The following is an 18,380-nucleotide window of genomic DNA, read 5'->3' as shown; positions in this document are numbered from 1 at the left end:
CTGGTTTAATACCTAATTCTGGATTTTTTAAAAATGTGACATTTAGAATCCTCTTTAGCCAGTCTAAGGGACTCAATTAATTCTGCTTAACCTATTTAAGGAAGGGTCCAAGGAGGCAGGTAATCACTGTGGTATTCCCAGAGGGGGACAAAAGGTCCTGGGGACTCCCCCCAAGGATGTCATAGTGCTTCATTACAGTTGAGTCACAGCTAGGTAGGAAGCCTTAACCAGCTGGTTTCTGTTATACATCTGCCAGGTTCCACAGCCCTGTTATCTAGTGTACAGCAGGTATTTGCAATACACAGTACTAGGTAGTAATTAGACAAGAGGGGAAACAATCTGGGAGAGATCGGGAGGTTTGAAGGGACTATGATGGTTCTGGAAGGGTTTCCCAAATAAGTGGGAGTTAATTAATATTTTATATATTTTTAAATATTGTTGGGTGATATGATTATACATGGTCAGGTTGACCTGACCCTCCCCCCTCAAAAAATGGCCAATGATGGGTCTGGATGGGGTGGGAAGGGGAAGGGCTCCAGTTGGGCTTTTACACAGCTATACTTCCCAACCATATTCTACATGATCCCACTACTTCAATGGTAAAAAAGTTGAGAAAGGCTGCTGTAAGTGCTGGTGTTTTTAAATTAAAAAATCAAAATAAATTTTTCAGGAATGGAAGGATTTCAAGGGCTCTCCACATTTATTTCCCCAAGATAGGATCATCCTTCTACAAATGTAGCGGTCATCCCAGAAAATAAGTTTCACGGAAAGAAAGCAAAATGCAGTGTATTAAAGGGTCTTTCAGAGCCAAATGGTTGGTGGACACCAGGTGACAAATGCCATACATAGTAGAGGAAGGCATATCTAAACTTGACTGATCAATCCTTTCTGATCCAATGTATGGCTTTTCCCTTGGAAAGAAGCTAATGTGGAAGTGCACATGTGAATCCAGGAAGTAAGATTCATGTTAGGTACAGAAATGAAGGGTTGGAATAATAAGATTTGTCATTTGAGAGTATGTCACCATGTAAATTGGAGTAATTCTCTCTTAATCCCTCTGCTGCATGGGATTTGCTTTGTCCTTTGTAGGCTCAGGTAATTAAAAATACATTGTCAACTTGGATCTTTTTATGAAATAGAAATAGAAATCAGAATTGTCTGAAAGTGCAAATATTTAACCACATTTACTTATGTTGAAGTGCAATGGTCTTACGTAATGTATGTTTATTTGAAATGCTGGCTGCAGATATGGGCAGGTTCCTGTATTATTCAGTTCCTCAGTTTAATATAGGTTGTAATTATTCAACTAGAGAGCCTGTCAAGATTGGGCATGGTGTATGAAGGCGCAATGATTGAATTTAGACTTCATAGTATTGGGGGACCCAAAGCCATGTGTATTTAATTTTCAATACATCTAATATTTGAGCACAATCAAAGTGTACCACAGGATTACATACCCTGGATTAAACCCACTCTTTGTAATGCATGCAAAATGGTGTTATATCCAGTTAGCCTATCGACATGATCGTCAATGGTTATAGTAAGAATTGATATATCCTAATGTGTGTATTTATACAATTGCCTATTGCAAACAAATAAGGATGGAAGAAAAGCCAAGAATTCAATTTGGGAAAAATGCCTGCTGCTGAGTTTATTGGAATTATGTATACCTATATAGCAATTCCTTAGCTTGTTGTGAAATGAGCTTATTACATACTCTCAGGTTCTGTAACACCAGTAAGCTCTTTGTTTGCAAAATAAGCCCTGGTGTTAATGATAGTTGGCTTGCTACTGTGTCATTTCATCCAGAAGAAACTGGGACTGATTGTGGGGTGATATCTTTCAAACTTCACCCAACATGCAGTTAATAGTATTTGGCAAGTAAGTGGCCCATTCCACACAAGGTTCAATGTGGTAAATTGCTTTCAGAAAGAAACAACGGAATTTTAAATAGTGGAATTTGGTGTAACGCATACCTGCCTTTGTAGTGGAATCCAGTTGCGCTTCAATCGTTTCCCACAGGTTTCCAGTCTCGGCAAAAATCGCTAGGAAAAAAAGCTATTTTTCCATGCTTTGTCCCGCCCCTGGCCGTCAATCAAGCGAGCAGCCAATGGGCGGTTGTTACCATGCTCCGGAAAAGAACAGGTTTTTAAAAAAAGAAAAACACATGTTGCAACGAATATGCCTTGATTCCTTGATTCCTTGCTTCCTCCTAACGTAGAGACCCATCTAGCTGGCAGCTGGCCTGTGAGCTGCCGATTCATCGTTGCCACGCTCCCCCGAGTGAAAAAAAAAATCCCCCCCCCTGTGCATGGGCGCGACTTTCGGCCGAAAATTAAGGGAACGTGCAAACGGGGCTGTGTTGTGCTTGGTGACTTGAGGCGAGCTTTAAAGCAGCTCTGTGGAGGGACTACAGCCAGAGAAGCCTTGCTGGGTGAATGAAGGCTCGTTGGTTCGTTGCTCTCCGCTCGCTTTGAGAAAAAAAAATGGTGATCGCTTCGCCGGAAGTTCAGAGGAGAGAGCCAGGGGGAGGGACTTTGCTGAAACCGCAACAATGTTAACGCACAGGTCTTTTTCGCTATTGTTGCAGATTGTTTGCAAGAGTGTAGCGCTTTCCAGAGGGTGAATCTACCTTTTGGGATTTCCCTGGAAGCGCTACAACAAAGCGCTTTTAGCGGGACTGTTTTAGGAGTGTGGCAGATTGTGTACGACGTCGTGCATAACTGCATATTAGTAGCGATTACAATTTGCCACACTCCTGCAACATTAAACTTGTGCGGAATGGACCAGTGTCTTCCCCAGTGGTGGAACCCACTTCAGTTTCTCTCGTTTTCTAAGTGTCTGCAAACATTTGGTGGAAGCAAGTTCTTTGCAACTGCTATTGAGTTTAAACTATGTGAGCATTGATATGTAACGTTAAGAGTCCATTATGCTACAGGCTACACATAACTGAGCCAGTGTTAATTTGTAGGAATGTTAGTAAGCCTATTCGTAGGTAATCATTTGTTACTGATGAGAATCAGCTTTTGTTAGTTTTGGGGATGGGCGGGGGGTGGAGCCACATACAATTGTATTTCCCTTCCGCTTTTGCTAGGATCAGTAATAGTTTGGAGGATATTTTTACCACAGAAAGGGCATTATTAGTTCCTTCCCCAGTGCTGCAGGCCCAAAATATACTGGACACTCAGGTTAATTTTTAGGACTAAAGTGCTAACTGGAATATCTGATAATGTGTCACCAGTGTAATATTTGGTTGCCGTTAAGAATGAATAGATTGATTCTCAGCCCATGCTTTCTGCACCCCCACCTTACGAGGTGAGGTGGGTGGCAGCTGGAGACAGGGAATTTTCAGTAGTGGCATCACGCCTTGGGAACAACCCCTTTTTTGAGGCTCATGTAGCACTTATTTTGTTGAAGGCACCAGGCTAAAGCACACCAGGCTTTTAATTAGAGGTTTTGTATCATCAGCTTTTTAATGGTCTGTTCTATTTTATGGACATTTTAATGGTTCTTATGTCTGATGGCTTGCATTGTTTTTTCAAATTGTAAGTCAGCTTGAGAAAGACTCAGAAGAAGCAGCATGTAAAGGTACTAAATAAATAAATGTTTTTTTGTTAAGAAGCCTACTTATGTTCCTAGGGATTCTGTCAAACAAGGGCTTCCAAAAGGTGAGATGTGGTGGTAAATGAGCTGTTTCCCATGATTGCCCTTATCCTGTCAAGCTTCCATACAGCCACCAGCATGTTAAGCACCCACCCAAATATTAACGTGTGTTGGTTGGGCAAGGAGGCAGCAGCTTCACCAGCAGTGAAGTCTGTAGTCTGTAGTCAACAAATCTGTTAAAATGTGGACTGAGTTGTAAAAGACTCTTGCAACATCAGAAAATGTGTGTCTATGAGCCTGTTTAATAATCTTTTCTTTCTTGATGGTGATATTCAAGTAATTCCCCCCCCATACACACACACATGTAAATTAGTATTCTAGATGGACATAAGAAAACAGAACTTGTGCTGTTGAACAGCTGGTCAGTTAGGTGTTTAAATATAAGCAACAGGCCATTCCCATCTTTAAATGTGTCTATAATGGGTGAAGTGGGATTTATGGCCTAAAGCAGAATTATTGCTAGTGGGACTGGTGCTGGAAAGCGTAGTGTCACAGCTTGCTCCAGTGCAAATGATTAAAAATGTCATGCCAGGCAAGCAAGCATTGGAAAGGGCTGTTGATGTCACTTTAAGTGAGTCGAGGTAAGGACTTGGTACAACACTGCTCTCTTTGCATACCCTTCTGGCCAGGATGGAAATTTCTTTTCCCCCGGAGAATGTACGCATTGGAGGTGTCATGAATTTCAGGGTTTGCCAAGATTCCGTTTCCTCCCTCAGGAGACAGCACAGTGATGTTTTTGTGACAGGACAAACAATACATTCTGAGACTGCAGACTGTGTGTAAGAGACATCATTGTATCTGTAACATGGGTAGTACTTTTCACACTCCAATGGATCAAAGTACATATTTTCATTTCCCCGGATTGAAAGCCAGCCAGCCAGCCAGTGTGCATCCAAGTGAACTCAAAGCAATAACCTTTAGTGCTGTAGAGATGTATCTTAATCACTGTGCCTTCTAGAGTCCTAGCAACTGTTTTCTAAAGCTTCCAGGAAAGCATTATGTTTTAAGAGTGTGAGCAGTGGGCTAGGAAACCCCTGCTTCAAAACTCACATCAGCCATGAACCCACCATGTTTACTCATACCAGCTGCTATCATTCAACCTTGGCCCTCATCTTGAATGAGCCCATCTTACAATAAGGCATCTTCAGTGACCTGTCTTACAAAACTGTTGTAGAGATTGCTGAACCTTAGGTATATGGAGTGTTTGTAGTTAAGAAAAGCATGGTATAAATTTCCCATCAGAACAAGCAAGCATGCCATGTGTTCAGATGAAAGGCCCAGGCTAGCCGAATCTTGTCAGATCTCAGAAGCAAAATGATCATCCCAGTTTAGTACTTGAATGGGAAGGAAGTCCAGGGTTGCTACACAGAGACAGAGAAACTACCTCTGTTCATCTCTAGCCTTGAAAATCCTGTGGGGACACCATAAATCAGCTGAACCTTAATGGCACATTCTGCCAGCTAATTTCTGAAATACTGAGGACTAGATTGCTTGTTGTGTTCATGATTAAGGACTGGAGAAATCTGACACACTTTATTATTGTTAGTAGTGTTATTAATAACTTTATTATTGTTAGTAGTGTTGTTTTTATTTCAAGCATTCTTTTTATTATTATTTATTTACTTTCTAGGCTGCCCCTCCCTGCACAGCAGCTCAAGGCGGCTTACAACATAACATTCAACAAAGATTAAAAATATAAAACGTTACCATAAAAACAATACTTATATCAGTAGATGTTATTAAAAACAGGAGAAGAACTAGTGGGATTACACTGTTGTTTTCAATTCTGATTTCCCCTGGTGGAGAAGAGGAGCAGGGAGGAGAGGGGGCCCATTTGGATGCTCTGTTGCTTGTTTTGGCTTCAACCAAATGCCTGGTGGAAGAGTACCATTTTGCTGGCCCTTCAGAACTTTGAAAGTTAAAACAGGGCCCATATCTCCACTGGCACTTCATTCCACCAAGCTGGAGTCTTTTCGGCCCTGGCGTTGGTCGAGGTCAAACACACTGCTTTGGTGCCAGGGACTACCTGCAAGTTAGACTTAATGAAGGACAACACTTTTTAGGGGACATACTTGGATACGTGGGCCCTTAGATATGCAGGACCCAGACTGCATAAGGCCTTGAGAGTTAGAACCAATACCTTGAAATAGACCCAGAACTCCACTGGCAACCAGTGTAGCTGTTGGAGTGCAGGTTAAATATCAGTCTTCCACGGGGTCCTTGGAAGCCACATTCTGCACCAGCTGTAATTTCCAGATCAAAGTCAAGGGAAGATCCCTGTAAAGTGTGTAACAGTAATCCAGCCTGAAGGTGACGTCGAATGATTCACTGGAGCCAAGTAGGGCACTGCTAGCTTTGCTTGATTTAGGTAGGAAAACACCTGCTGAGCTACTCTAGTGATCTGTTGCCTCCATTGTAAGGAAGGTGTCAAGAATCCCTCCCAGATTCTTTGGTTATATAGTTTTAGTTCTCTCAACAAGGTGTGTAGCATTTTCCATGATTCTCTTTCCTCTCAGGTTACAACTGTTTGCCCCCTCAATCCCCCCATCGTCTACCTCTGTTGGTTGGGTAGGCTTTGTAGTAATATTGTTTTCAGCTTAGTTGTGGACAGTCATCAGATGTTCTGGAGCATGTAGCGTCCAATTTTCTTTGCCAAAAATGTTAAACTTTCCTCCAACAGGGTGTGGGCACTGTAAGAAGATGAAGCCAGAATACGAGAATGCAGCAGAGACACTCCATGCTGACAGTGATGTAAGCTAATTCCCTTTTTTCACCTCTTCTCCAAATGATCCTTAATAAATAACCAAAATCATAAAAATCATTCTTCTTTCTCACTGCAACAATTTCAGCTGCGCTCATCTTCCCAAGGGGCTGTGAAAGAGATGATTCCGAAGTACAATCTCATCGGTAATGCATGAGCCCTGCCAAAATTGTTAGCAAGAACATTCTGTCTTAAAACACAAACAACAATAACAAAAGTCGGGTGTTTATATATTCTGCTGTTGGGCTTTGTGTTGCACATAACATGATCGAGACCAAATGCTGCACAGAAATGCTTTGCCCTCCACATTAATTACCGATTTCATGTTTAATGCAAACCTAAGGCTTGCATTTATACAGTGTGCTTGGAAGCTAATGAGGGTGGTCTCTTCTGTACATCTGTTTAAGCAGGTATCACATGCTTTGACTTGATTTGCTGCCTACCCAGCATACGTCTTAGTCATGCACAGGGAACAACTAGGCACAATTTGTTATTGTCCTTGCAATTAACACCATATCTTAATAGATAAGAGCATACTATTGTTGTTTTTTTAAAATAGACTTTGCTATGCAAGTTGAGGCATTGTCCTGTGGGCATTTCATGTTTCAAAATATTCTCCTGAGAACCGCAAAAGTTAGGGATAAAACGATATAGATTAGAAAAATATAAACTGGCTGGTTCTGGACCTGCAGTATATATGTATTGGGGGTTATTGCAGGACCAGAACCAACCATAACAGATTAAAGAAGTAAGCTATTGTTATCGTTATAATTTATACAGGTCAGTAGTGATAACAGCAGCTCTAATTTCTCATTACTTCTGTCCCCTACAGGTATTTACCCCCATGTTGAAAATTGATTTTGTGTGGGTGTATCTGTATATTGACCTCTGAGGAAGATCTGTATGTTAGAAACGTGTTAGGTCTGAACTTGTTGGTATTAGCAGTGTACACGTTGAGATGTTTTGTGTGTAAGCAATAGACAAATTGCCCCGAGATGGTACATCTGAGAGGGATGGTATATGCATTACTAAATAAATAAAAAATAAATAAAAATAATAAGGATTTTCTTTTATGGTTTTTAAACTTTGAGGTCTGATAATAAATTGTTTATATTTTTATATATACGGTTTTACCCCTAGCCTTTTTGGATCTCACCTGTATTCCAGGTTGGGTTTTTGTTTCCCTTTATGTTATTTGTTGAAAATAATTCCCACCTGCTCACTGAGGTTTGAAGAGCTTCAGAGAGGAAAGTGGGTAGAATTTTGCAAAACCAATAGTGGCCATCAGGACAGCTGCACAAATGAAAACCTATGTGGGCATGCATGTAGGCCCAGGGGCACGCTAAATCATCGCATTATCAGGTATACCCTGAGTGTGTTTAAATGTCAGGCAGTGAATAACCCCATAGACTAGCTCCATGCTCAATTTCCTTCTTTCCCTTACTGCTCCCACCCATAAATCACAGCTAAAACTGTAGTCTTGTCTCAAGGTTCTCATGAGTTTTGGAAATTTGTCATTTTAAAAAACGTGTTAATTTTTTTTTTTGCTGATTAAAAGCCTTGTGTACACTTTTGTACATGTGCTTTGTACATGTACAGATAGGTTTACTTTGTTTACTTTGTAAACCTATTCAGGGCTCTAGATGACTGGCTTGTGAATTCTTTGTCTCTCCATCTTACAATTTACATGTAATAATTTACGTAGTTAAGGGTATAAGCTTAACATTTTCTGTTGCAGAGAGCAGACGTCCTGGCAGCAGTAGATGCCACTGTCAATAAAGCCATCGCAGAAAGATTTCGTATATCAGGATTTCCAACTCTCAAGTACTTCCAGGATGGCGAGGAAAAATATACTCTTCCACACCTTCGAACAAAGAGTAAAATTATAGAATGGCTCCAAAGGTAAGTGGGGTGTGCCTAAGATTTATCAAGATTAAGTAGCCTGGTTTTTTTTTTTAATTCAATGTTCAACTTGACTTCATGTCTTCTACTTGAATCTTTCTCAGTTGCAAAAAAATTCAGCCAAATAATTTTAGCTTGCAACATACACAAAAATGGACTAATTACATTTTAAAAGGGGGGGGAGGAATTCCTGAAGGGGCAATTTTCTTCTAATACATTATAGTTCATTTTCAAACAAAACTTTTGTGTTTTCAACATGTTAAGAATTTCTTCAAAGAGAATAGTTAACACTTATGCAAAAACAAATTGGGTGTGTATTTTTAAATCCTTGTCTTTCATTGTGGTGAATTGATTGCTACTGCAATAGAAATGATGACACTATTGTGCTCCTTTTAAGCATTTCAGAGTTTTTTATAAGCATTTCAGGGATGTGGCAAGATGGAGCAAAGGCGTCTTCCTTGCCGCTTGGGCTAGAAGCATCTTTCCAGTTCTTTTCAGATTGGTGATTATTGCATGATGGTCTTTCTCCTGTATCTTCACAGCCATACACAACTTCAAAACAGGACATTGAAGTGGGATTACCATATTGTTTCTGCTTTTATGAGGCATAGGCCCTCTAGTAAATGTTAGAAATAGCAGATGAAGTGGTGATATTAACCTGAAAAATAAGATAGTACTGGAAAAGAGCAAGAATCCAGTAGCAACTTAAAGACTAACAACATTTGTGACGTGGTATGAACTTTTGTGAGTCAGTGCTCAAAATAGCCCATACCCTGCCACAAGTTTTGTTAGTCTTTAAGGTATTACTGGTCTCTTGCTGTTTTCCTCTGCTACAAACAAATGAACATGGCTATACATCTTGGTGGATAGCATGATATGGAGAAAGTGATTAGAAACTGTTGGTCTGCTGTATAATACTAGCCCAAGAAAACTACAAGGCAGTAGCTTAGTTGGCTTTATAAACACAGATCTTGTTACTTTCTGAATTACATTATTCATTCACAGTCATCACAATCATATTAGTACCAGCCCTCCTACTCCAATTCCTCCTGGCACCTTTTGTTTCAGTACCCACAGGCCTAGAAGCAACGGGCAGAGTCCTGCTTTGTCTGGGGGGATCTCTGGTAAAGATAAGCCTCAACCCTGACTGTCTCCCCAGTCTATTTTACTCATGTAATTTACCCCTGAAACTTGGGTCTTAGAATCATTCAGCAAGGATATTTCCTTCAGTTTCATGTTTTATCGATTAGTTGTCCCCCTGATCTCTTCACATTTGTGCCTAGAGTTGCAGTAGGTGTTCCAGCTTTTGAATTTGAGCTGATTTTGTTATATGAGACCAAAACTGTGTTTTATTCTTGTTATTTCATAGTTTATAAGAAAGATGTAAATATCTTATATTGGACCTTAATAAGTTACTTGAAGGCCCTAAGTTTCATGTGGCCATTTTACAGGAGATCATAGGCCTGATTTTTCCTCATGATTGGTTTGTTTTTATTGATCTTTAGGATAGGATGTCTACTTCCATATTACCATACACTCGAGATCTAGGAAGTTCATTTGTTTCCAATATGGCCAGGGCTGCTGTCAGTATACTGCCCTTAGTTTGGCTTGGCCATTGCTCCCAAAATGTTTACCAAGTTAATGTCTGTAGTAGTCACTCTGCTGCTTGTCTACTGCTGCTTGGATCATTGGCTTTTTACCACACCTGCCTCGATCTACTAGATGATCATGTTTCTCTAGCTGTTTCCACCCAAACTTCTCTAGGCCTCTAATCCATCGTATATCCAACTCAGTTCATTCTATTCATTGGGGCCTTCTTTTACTCTAACATTGGCAAGGCTTTTCTCCGGCAGAATTGGACAGCCTCCAAATAAACAATGGTTCAGAGGCTATTAAGTCATTGCAAATGCTTCTAGGCCTCATGGCCTCCACTATTCCTGTGGTCCCCTTTGCCTAATTATTATCTATCTCCTACTGGTAAGTCAGACACAGGGTCTTCTCCATCTATATCATCAAGCACTGTGCAGTTGATGTCAATTCCTTCAGTCCTTATTCCGCTGAGGATCCCACTTCCACCTTCCATGGGTAAATCAGCTTGGCATTCTCCTATGTGGGACTGCACAGATGCCACAAAGATGAAAACAATGTTGTACTTACCAGTAACTGTTGTTCATTGAGTGGTCTTCTCTGTAGGCACACATCTCACCCTCCTTTCCCTACTGTGGGATCCTCATTCTCTTGAGGTATTTCCACGACAGCAAGAAGGGACTGAGGGAAGACGCATTCATTCCATCCTGTCACATGTTGACAGGACAAGAATGAGCAGGCTTGTGAAGGGCAGGGGCTGAGTGCTCCAAACGTTCTAGAGAGCTTTAGGAAAGAGAGCTTTGTGGCACGTCTGCACAAGTGCGGTCCCCATATGTGCCTGCACAGAAGACCACTCAATGAACAACAGTTACAAGTAAACACAACCTTGTTTTCCCCACACTCTGCGCTTAGATGAGATAAGTCCTTTGGGTCATTAATCTTACTGGTGTGCTTCAGATTTCCTTTTGCTTCTAGGTACAAAAGAAATACTTATGGCTGTGGAAAAGTACCATCTTTACATAGATCCATTTTGTGCCTAACACTGTAGAAATTAAAGCCTAATAAGTTCTGAAAACCGTAATTCGAAGAGGCAGGATTTTGTGGTGGTCGTTGTCCTGTTGATTGTTGTGGAAGTTATTCATCGTGAAGCTTGCCAATTAGCCTGGGGTAAATTGCATAATTTTGAATTAAATGGTTAAAGCAATGAGTTTAGAAAATACATGTGCAGTTATGCTTCTATGTGTGTCTAGAGTAATTTACCTTGTCTACAGAAAAAAAAAACAAAAGTGTCTTTTTGGGGAAGGGTATGTGAATTGTTTGTTGAAAAACCTTAAATTTGTCAGGTTGGTAGCCAAGGGTACATAAAAGACCTCTTTTTAACATTTTGAAAACTACTTGGCACTGTTGAGTCTTTAACCATATAATTGGGATACGTATGCCTAGAGGCATATACCCTCTACTTTGGAACATGTGAGTTTAATTAAGAGTACTTTACAATTTTATTATCTGTGCTTCCTGAAAGATCATTAAAGCAAGTTTAATTAATTTGGCCTCACCGTGCTATTATGAGAGGATTTAAAGTATATTGCACATACCTTAAATACTAATCCATGGAATGGTGGGAGAGACTCTAACTACACCTCTTTCCCACAGGAAGTTTGTCTGTGCCAAAGCAAGCCACCCAACAACCAGCCATTGAATTGCCTCTAAGGCTAAGTCTTTGAATTGTTGGAGTGGTAGAAAGTATGTTGTACTTGGACCAGGGACATCAGGTTCAAACCTTAGCTCAGTGAAGACCCTGGGAATTTATATCACAATCTGATCTTTTAATCTGTGATTGATAATTGTTTTGAGAAGGAAAAATTGTAAAGTACACTGGAAGCCCAAATAAATTGTGTGCATCTTGCTAGTCCCATGTTATAGTTCCTCAGCTAGGATGGAGAAACACGGGCCTAGCTTCTGAATATCTGTTTATGTTCCTTTGATCCAAGTTGCTATCTGTTGGTGCATCAGGAGAAGGCTTCTTATTTTAGACAAAAGCACTATCACAAGCTGAATGGATTCATGGATTCTGACTGGCAGTTGTACCTTGATTGTTGTGTGACAACTACGGGTAATATAGCGGTGCATCTCAGTTGCCATATTTACATAATCAGTGTGATAGTGATTTGGGATTTATAACCACATATATAGGTGGGATGAATGTATCTAAACAATTTAAATAATGCTATGATAGATGATAGAGATCTACTTATTTTAAAAGTATGATTTTGCTGCCTACGTCTGTCTTTGTTAAACAAGGAATACTAAATCCAGGCAGGCTAGTTATTCCATTGTAGATTATAATCCCTTGCTAAAGGCAGTACGCTGGATCTGTTTAATATTTTTTTGCATGCTGCTCTGCTGTCCGAATTCTCAGTATGTCTTACCACTGCAGGTAGTCTAATGGTATTTCAGTGCTGTGTGAATAGAACTGCTATTTATTCACCCACAACAATGCCCATTGGACTACTAGTTTTAAAATTTTAATGTTTTACAGTCCTCCCATTAGTCAGTATACAAAAAAATCACATTTTTATTTAAATTTCTGTAGCTGTTTGTTCTCTCTGCAAAATTAGGCCATATTGATTTGATTGTGCTTTGTGTTAGCCGTAGAAGTAGCGTTACCCCTATGGGTTCAAACTAAAATGTGTGATTTGAAGAAAAGGACCTGTTACTTATTTTCAGAATATCTGCTGTTATTCTAGCTTTGGAGACTGATAGAGTTTACAACACTTCTGTTTTGAGAAATGTCAGGGGAGAGTTAAAAGATTCTATGTACTTTATAAATATAAGCCTAGAACATTATTTTCTTCAGCCCTCAGGCACCACCTCCACCAGAACCAACTTGGGAAGAAAAGCAAACGAGTGTTATCCACCTTGCCGGTGAAGACTTCAGGGAATTTTTGAAGAAAAAGAGACATGCCCTTGTCATGTTCTATGCCCCATGTGAGTAGACAGTTCTCTTCAGGAATGGAGCATGTTCTGAGCCAGAGAGAAATGGGTGTCAGGTGCTTCCATAGCAGACTTCAAAGTGGGTTTATTTTGAGTAGATCCTATGCTGATGTTGGTTGAGGTTTTAACAAATAATTGCTTCAGACATGACATTTGTCTTAAGCACAAGATTATAGACAAGGCTTGTAAACACATTCCCCTTACATCTCTGTATGCCATTTTTTCTTTAAATCAAGGTATGTAGATGCAGGGGGGGAGACATTATTTTGGTACAGAGGTAACATACAAGGGTAAAAGCTGGAGTTGTATGTGGATTGCTGCTTAAATTTTACATACTGCCTTTACTCTGTGTGACCCTGGCATATGCCCTGCAAGGCAGGCATCTTGGTCTTGAAATGCTTTCCTTCTACAATTTTTATTTTAAAAAACTAGGCAACTAACAGAGCTTAGAAGAAAGGCACATTTGCGTACTGTGGCTGAATACAACTGTTTGCATTTTAAGTAGCCTAAAGGTAATTTGGGATGGACAATAAGATAGGGTGAAATTTGGCTAGAGGAAGGGATTCTGAGGTATGATCAAAACACTGATACTGCATAAAGATTGTGGAACAGATTGTAAGGTGTGAAGAGAAGCAAGAAAAACTAATTAACACCAATGGCACCAAGCAGTCAAAACTATTTGGGGACAAAAACTGAACAAATTGAATCGTAAAATTTCTCATTCATAGCGGCTTCTTGGTGCTTGTTTGTTCTTCCCTTAACTTTTACTTCATAGTGTGTATAGAGGTTGGTTCCAAAGTCTGTCAGCGGAATGTGCTGTCTGGCATGGGTCTTTTTCACATTCCTCTCTCTGGCCCATTATGCACAGGTCATAATGCCCATGCTGGCGGTGGCAGCGCTTTGGAGAAAATTCCCGATGATGCTCGTTGCCGCCGCCAGCGCAGGTGCGTCCTGGCCCAGGGCTACGGAAGGCCTGCGTTAAGCAAATGCAGGAACTTCCACAGCTTCCTGGGTATGCAGGGGGCCAGCAGGGGTTGAGGCTGGCTGGCGCTGTGCATAATCGCCAGCGCCGGGTCTGTAGGGACACCGCATGCCCCTGCGGGCTCCGTGGAGCCACAGAGCTGGCAGGGGCGAACCCCATGCCCCCACCAATGCGGTGGGAGGGGGCCTGCCTCCCCCTCCTCCCAGCCCCTCCCCACCTCCCCCCCCCCCCGCCACTTCAGTTTATCTCGGCCAGCAGCGATCTGGTCCTCCTGGCCTCGGCGTAAAGCGCGCGCGCACTACGCCGGGGCAGTCCAGCATGCCCCACCCCTGTGTGTACACAGGGAACGGCAGGGCATCGTGCCCCACCACAACGGCCTGGCGGCAGTGCAGGGTAGCTGCCGCTATGCAAAAAAGGTCTCTATCGCAGTCCTTGCTGATCCCAAGAAAGCTTAATCCAGAGGTTGCAGGATTCATGTGGAATATAATAGCTATATGGCTCAGGAGACTGCAATAGGTTTTGAGAGACAGATGAAATCATCCTTTCTGTCTCTTTGGTCAGCATAGCTCTGATAACAGAAGAGGAAGAAGGAAGTGATTTCATCCTTTTCCGAACCTTCACTGCAGCTTCCCTACTCATACAGCTCATTCAGGTCTCAGCTCCCCAGGAATAAACTTTACTGGGGTTGGAAAGAACTGCTGTAGTGGAGGGATAAACATAGGAAAGTTCCGCACACAGGATTCTATCCTAGGAAATAAAAATGGGGAAGCAAACACATGAAAGGCCCTTCCTTTCCTTGAGAGCCAGTAGTGGTTAAGACTGATGGCCTCTAATCTGGAGAAGTGAGTTTGATTCCCCACTCCTCCACATGTGGCCAGCCTCTTTGAGTGAACCTTCAGCCAATCACAGTTTTTTCAGAGCTCTCTTAGCCTCACCAACCCACTGGTTGTCTGTTGTGAGGAGAAGAAGGGTAGGCAATTGTATGCCACTTTGAAACTCCTCCTGGTAATAAAAAGTGGGGTACACCCCCCCCAGCTTCTTTTTCCCCACATCAGCCTTTTTCCAAGCCTACATATGTTAAGTTTGGTTAAGTAAATTGTATGGAACATCAGGTAATGACCCTGTTATAGTTATTGCTCAGGCTGTTCTTGGTTTCAAGAGGGCAGCATGAAAACTGAATTGGTTCATTAGTTCTACAGTAACTTTCTTTTAAGAGCCTTGAAGTTCCGAGGATTTTTGTATCAAAGCTAAAGCTACAATGTTAACTATTTAAAACATCAAGTTCTGTTGTCAACACCGATAACTTGCTATTTGCACGAAGCACATGTGCTATCTGTTGTTTCTTACTATTATGTCAATCAAATTAAACATGAGTTCTACATAAAGTTGGAGGGGCAGGGAATATATATTATCATGAAACTGTTGAGCACTTTTGGCTTGCACACTGCTCTTTAGAAGCCACGAACAACCTGAACCACTGTTCAGCTAAACCTCATCCTCATTGTTTATGCCCATTTTGTTCTAATGAACTTGAAAGGTTCGAGTGGGCTGTACATGATGTACTCCAGTTTAGTGGTACAATGAATCTCACATACATATTGATTCACCCATGTACTATTTCCCCCTGAAGATTCTTGCTCTCCTACCCCTGAGTGCTGTTCTGTTCTGTACCTCCTGAATTCTAGCAGGACTATTTTAAGGAAGAGAATAATTCTCATTAGCAATCTGGCTGAAGATATTGATACAGGTTACTATGATTAAGGACTGAAGAAGTTGCCGTTGCTAGCTGAACCTCTGTCTTGCAACTCCTTTGAGAATAAAGAGTTCCATTTGGTGATTGATATGCTTTTAATTAGGCACCCTGTGATAAATTATACAACCTGTTGATGCTCCTGTGTCCAGGATGCTTTGTGACTTCAGTTTTGTTTTATGTAAATATGAGAGAGTGGTGTGGTACTTTTGATACGTGTTGTGTTCTTATGTATACTAGCCTCTTCTTAATCAAACGCTGTAGGAAGTGACAACTGAATATTTTACGTCCCTGCTTGCAGTGAGATAATAGGGCAACAGACCAAGTACAAATTCATTGTGTACGGAGACAGTTCCCTTTCTGCACTGGTAATGTGCCTTCTGCTAAATTCGATAGATTATCTTTGTTTACTGCTTTCTCAATCATGGGGACCTCTCAGGGTTTTTATCCCTGCCAATTACTACTAACTTGCTTATTTTAGTGCAGAAGGAAGGACCAGTAAGGCTGCCAGGCTGCATTTGTTCAAATAATTTTCTTTCTCTATTCAGAACCACATCCCAGGTCAGTGAAGCCCTTCAGCCTGTGCCATCTTACTGTGTTCAGTAAAGAGCTACAAGCTTCTTACGTGATTAAGGTTTGTTTTTTGATCTGAATAGTTTCTTGAACTCCTCAATCCTTCTTAAGGCATTCAGTATAGTCAAGCTAAAAGCCCGGTACAGATTGGATTGTACATAATGCAGTACTCATGTGAGTGCACCTATCTGAATGAGATGTGGGACATGACTGACAGATATCCCCACTGGCTACTTTTGTGTGGTGAGAGAATCTGTATATTGCTACTTCTCTGATCACGGAAGCAGTTCCTGCAGTCATCTGATTTACCATTTCAGACATTAATGTGCATTTTTCTCCCCCCTTCTCATTCTATGGCATAATAGAAAGCCTTTAAATATCTTAGGGATGCTCTGAACCAACACCTGTCCCCTCAAAGGTTTATATTTTAATCGCTCAGAACAGTGGTCAAAACTTTGGACTAGCAAAACCTTGGAGACACCCATCCCCCAGTAGTATTCTTCATGTCCCTTGAATAGCTTGCAATAATGAGAAAATGAAGGCTTGCTCTGTTTCCCAGGATAGCACAGTAACAAAGGCAATTGCCTTGCCTTGTTAGGAAGCTGAGGAACATTCAGTGGAGGAAGTTAACCATTATAAAGAAATAGTACAGATGAGGTTAGCAACTTATAGAAGAATGGTAGAAAAGTAAATGTGTTGAAGACTAAGTGAGGAAAGATTTGGTGGTGTGCTGGTAATAATGATAGTACTTAATATAGCTCCTCTTCCCTAATGCTTAAAGCATTTGACATACATGGCCTTAGTAGTCATTCTATTGTGATAGCCCCATAAGGCAAGCCTGCATTGGGATCCCAATAATTGGTGAGCAGGATGAGGCTATGATCTAGTTGCTTAGCTTAGGCAGGGAGTGATGGAAACCAAGATTTGAACTAGGACATCCTGACACATTCAAATGAGTAGCCTCATTTGAGTAATGCACAATAAAATCCAGTAGCACCTTTAAGACCAACAAAGATTTATTCAAGGCGTGAGCTTTCAAGTGCAAGCACTCTGACAAAGGGTGCTTGAATAAATCTTTGTTGGTCTTAAAGGTGCTACTGGACTCTGATTTTATCCTGGCACATTGTTTATGTTCTTCCCCACGATGTTACATCAGCTGATCTATGGTTCGCATGCTGAATGCGTAGAAATAAAAAATAGCATGAAAGAAGATACCAAAAATTAGGAAACAGAACTGTGGAGATGTCATTTTGCAGGGAGGGTTGCAAATATTTTCTTGCTTGATTTCTCAAATATGTCTTAGGAGATGTTGGAGTTGTTCCCTTCGCATCTGCTCACAGTAGTTAGGGAAGGTTGTAAGACTGGCTGATTGGTAGGTAGTACTTAGTTTGGTACAACATGGATAATTATAATTTTTCAAAAATTAGAAGTAAAGAAAATGCATCCCACATTCCTTATTGCTGTGCTTTACTGGCACTGTCTAGTACAGTCAGCAATAAGATCTGTCTTCTTACATCTTTCTTGTTAGATGTTTGTCCTTTAAAAACTGGTTAATAGAAACTAGGATGCAATAATAACAAAATGAAGGCTTACTCTGTTTCCCAGGCTAGCACAGTAAAGAAGGCAATTGTCAATATTATTAACTTCCAAATGGGTTCAATTTGCAGGGCTCTGCAGGGTGCAAAGAGTGGACATCTCTCATGGATGTTTTGCAGCAGAAAGCTGATATTAACTTTGCTTTCCTAAACATAAGAGAAAATTTCACTTAACCTGAAACTACAGTTGGCTTATGAGGCTTTTTCCCCAGTATGGTTGTCGGTTTGGCCCAAGGGGGTTGATTCAAGGGCACCACACATCAAGCTCCTTTTATCAGACTTAGCAGGTGGGTTAAATACTTTAGCGAGTGAAACTTTAACCAATGGGAATCAAGTTATACACATTTAGTTTTGAAATCCACTGTCTTATGATAATACTAGAGGCAAAGCCCATTGTATGTGGGAATACAATGGGCACTAGCCTTTTCCTGGAGGGGAATGCTTTACTAAGAGAATTGCTTACCCTGGGATGCTTGAGTAAGCGAATTGATCGGCTAGGCAGACGAAACCTCCAGCGACTCATCAGCTAAGGCAGTGGTCCCCAACCTTTATTAGGCTGGGGACCGGCACGGC

The 18,380-nt window shown here is 41.1% G+C and overlaps 1 protein-coding gene across 2 annotated transcripts in view; it reads left to right on the top strand.

The window, feature by feature from the left end:
• The window catches only part of PDIA5 (protein disulfide isomerase family A member 5), a 201,510-nt gene that overhangs the window by 146,019 nt on the left and 37,111 nt on the right, over positions 1-18,380 (top strand). Inside the window, exons 12-15 of one of the 2 annotated variants that reach the window (XR_013228164.1) lie at positions 6,344-6,414; positions 8,163-8,326; positions 12,771-12,901; positions 16,188-16,273. Coding sequence is in view for 1 of the 2 variants with exons in the window: in XM_077320450.1 (XP_077176565.1) it covers positions 6,344-6,414; positions 8,163-8,326; positions 12,771-12,901 (366 nt within the window). In the remaining variant the exon portion in view is untranslated. The remainder of the gene's footprint in view (positions 1-6,343; positions 6,415-8,162; positions 8,327-12,770; positions 12,902-16,187; positions 16,274-18,380) is intronic. The other variant, XM_077320450.1, reaches the window with a different exon arrangement.

This window comes from Paroedura picta, chromosome 2 (genome assembly GCF_049243985.1).
Source record: "Paroedura picta isolate Pp20150507F chromosome 2, Ppicta_v3.0, whole genome shotgun sequence".
NCBI lineage: Eukaryota > Metazoa > Chordata > Lepidosauria > Squamata > Gekkonidae > Paroedura > Paroedura picta.
The sequence above is the reverse complement of the archived record's forward strand: the minus strand, read 5'-3'. Positions and strand labels throughout refer to the sequence as shown.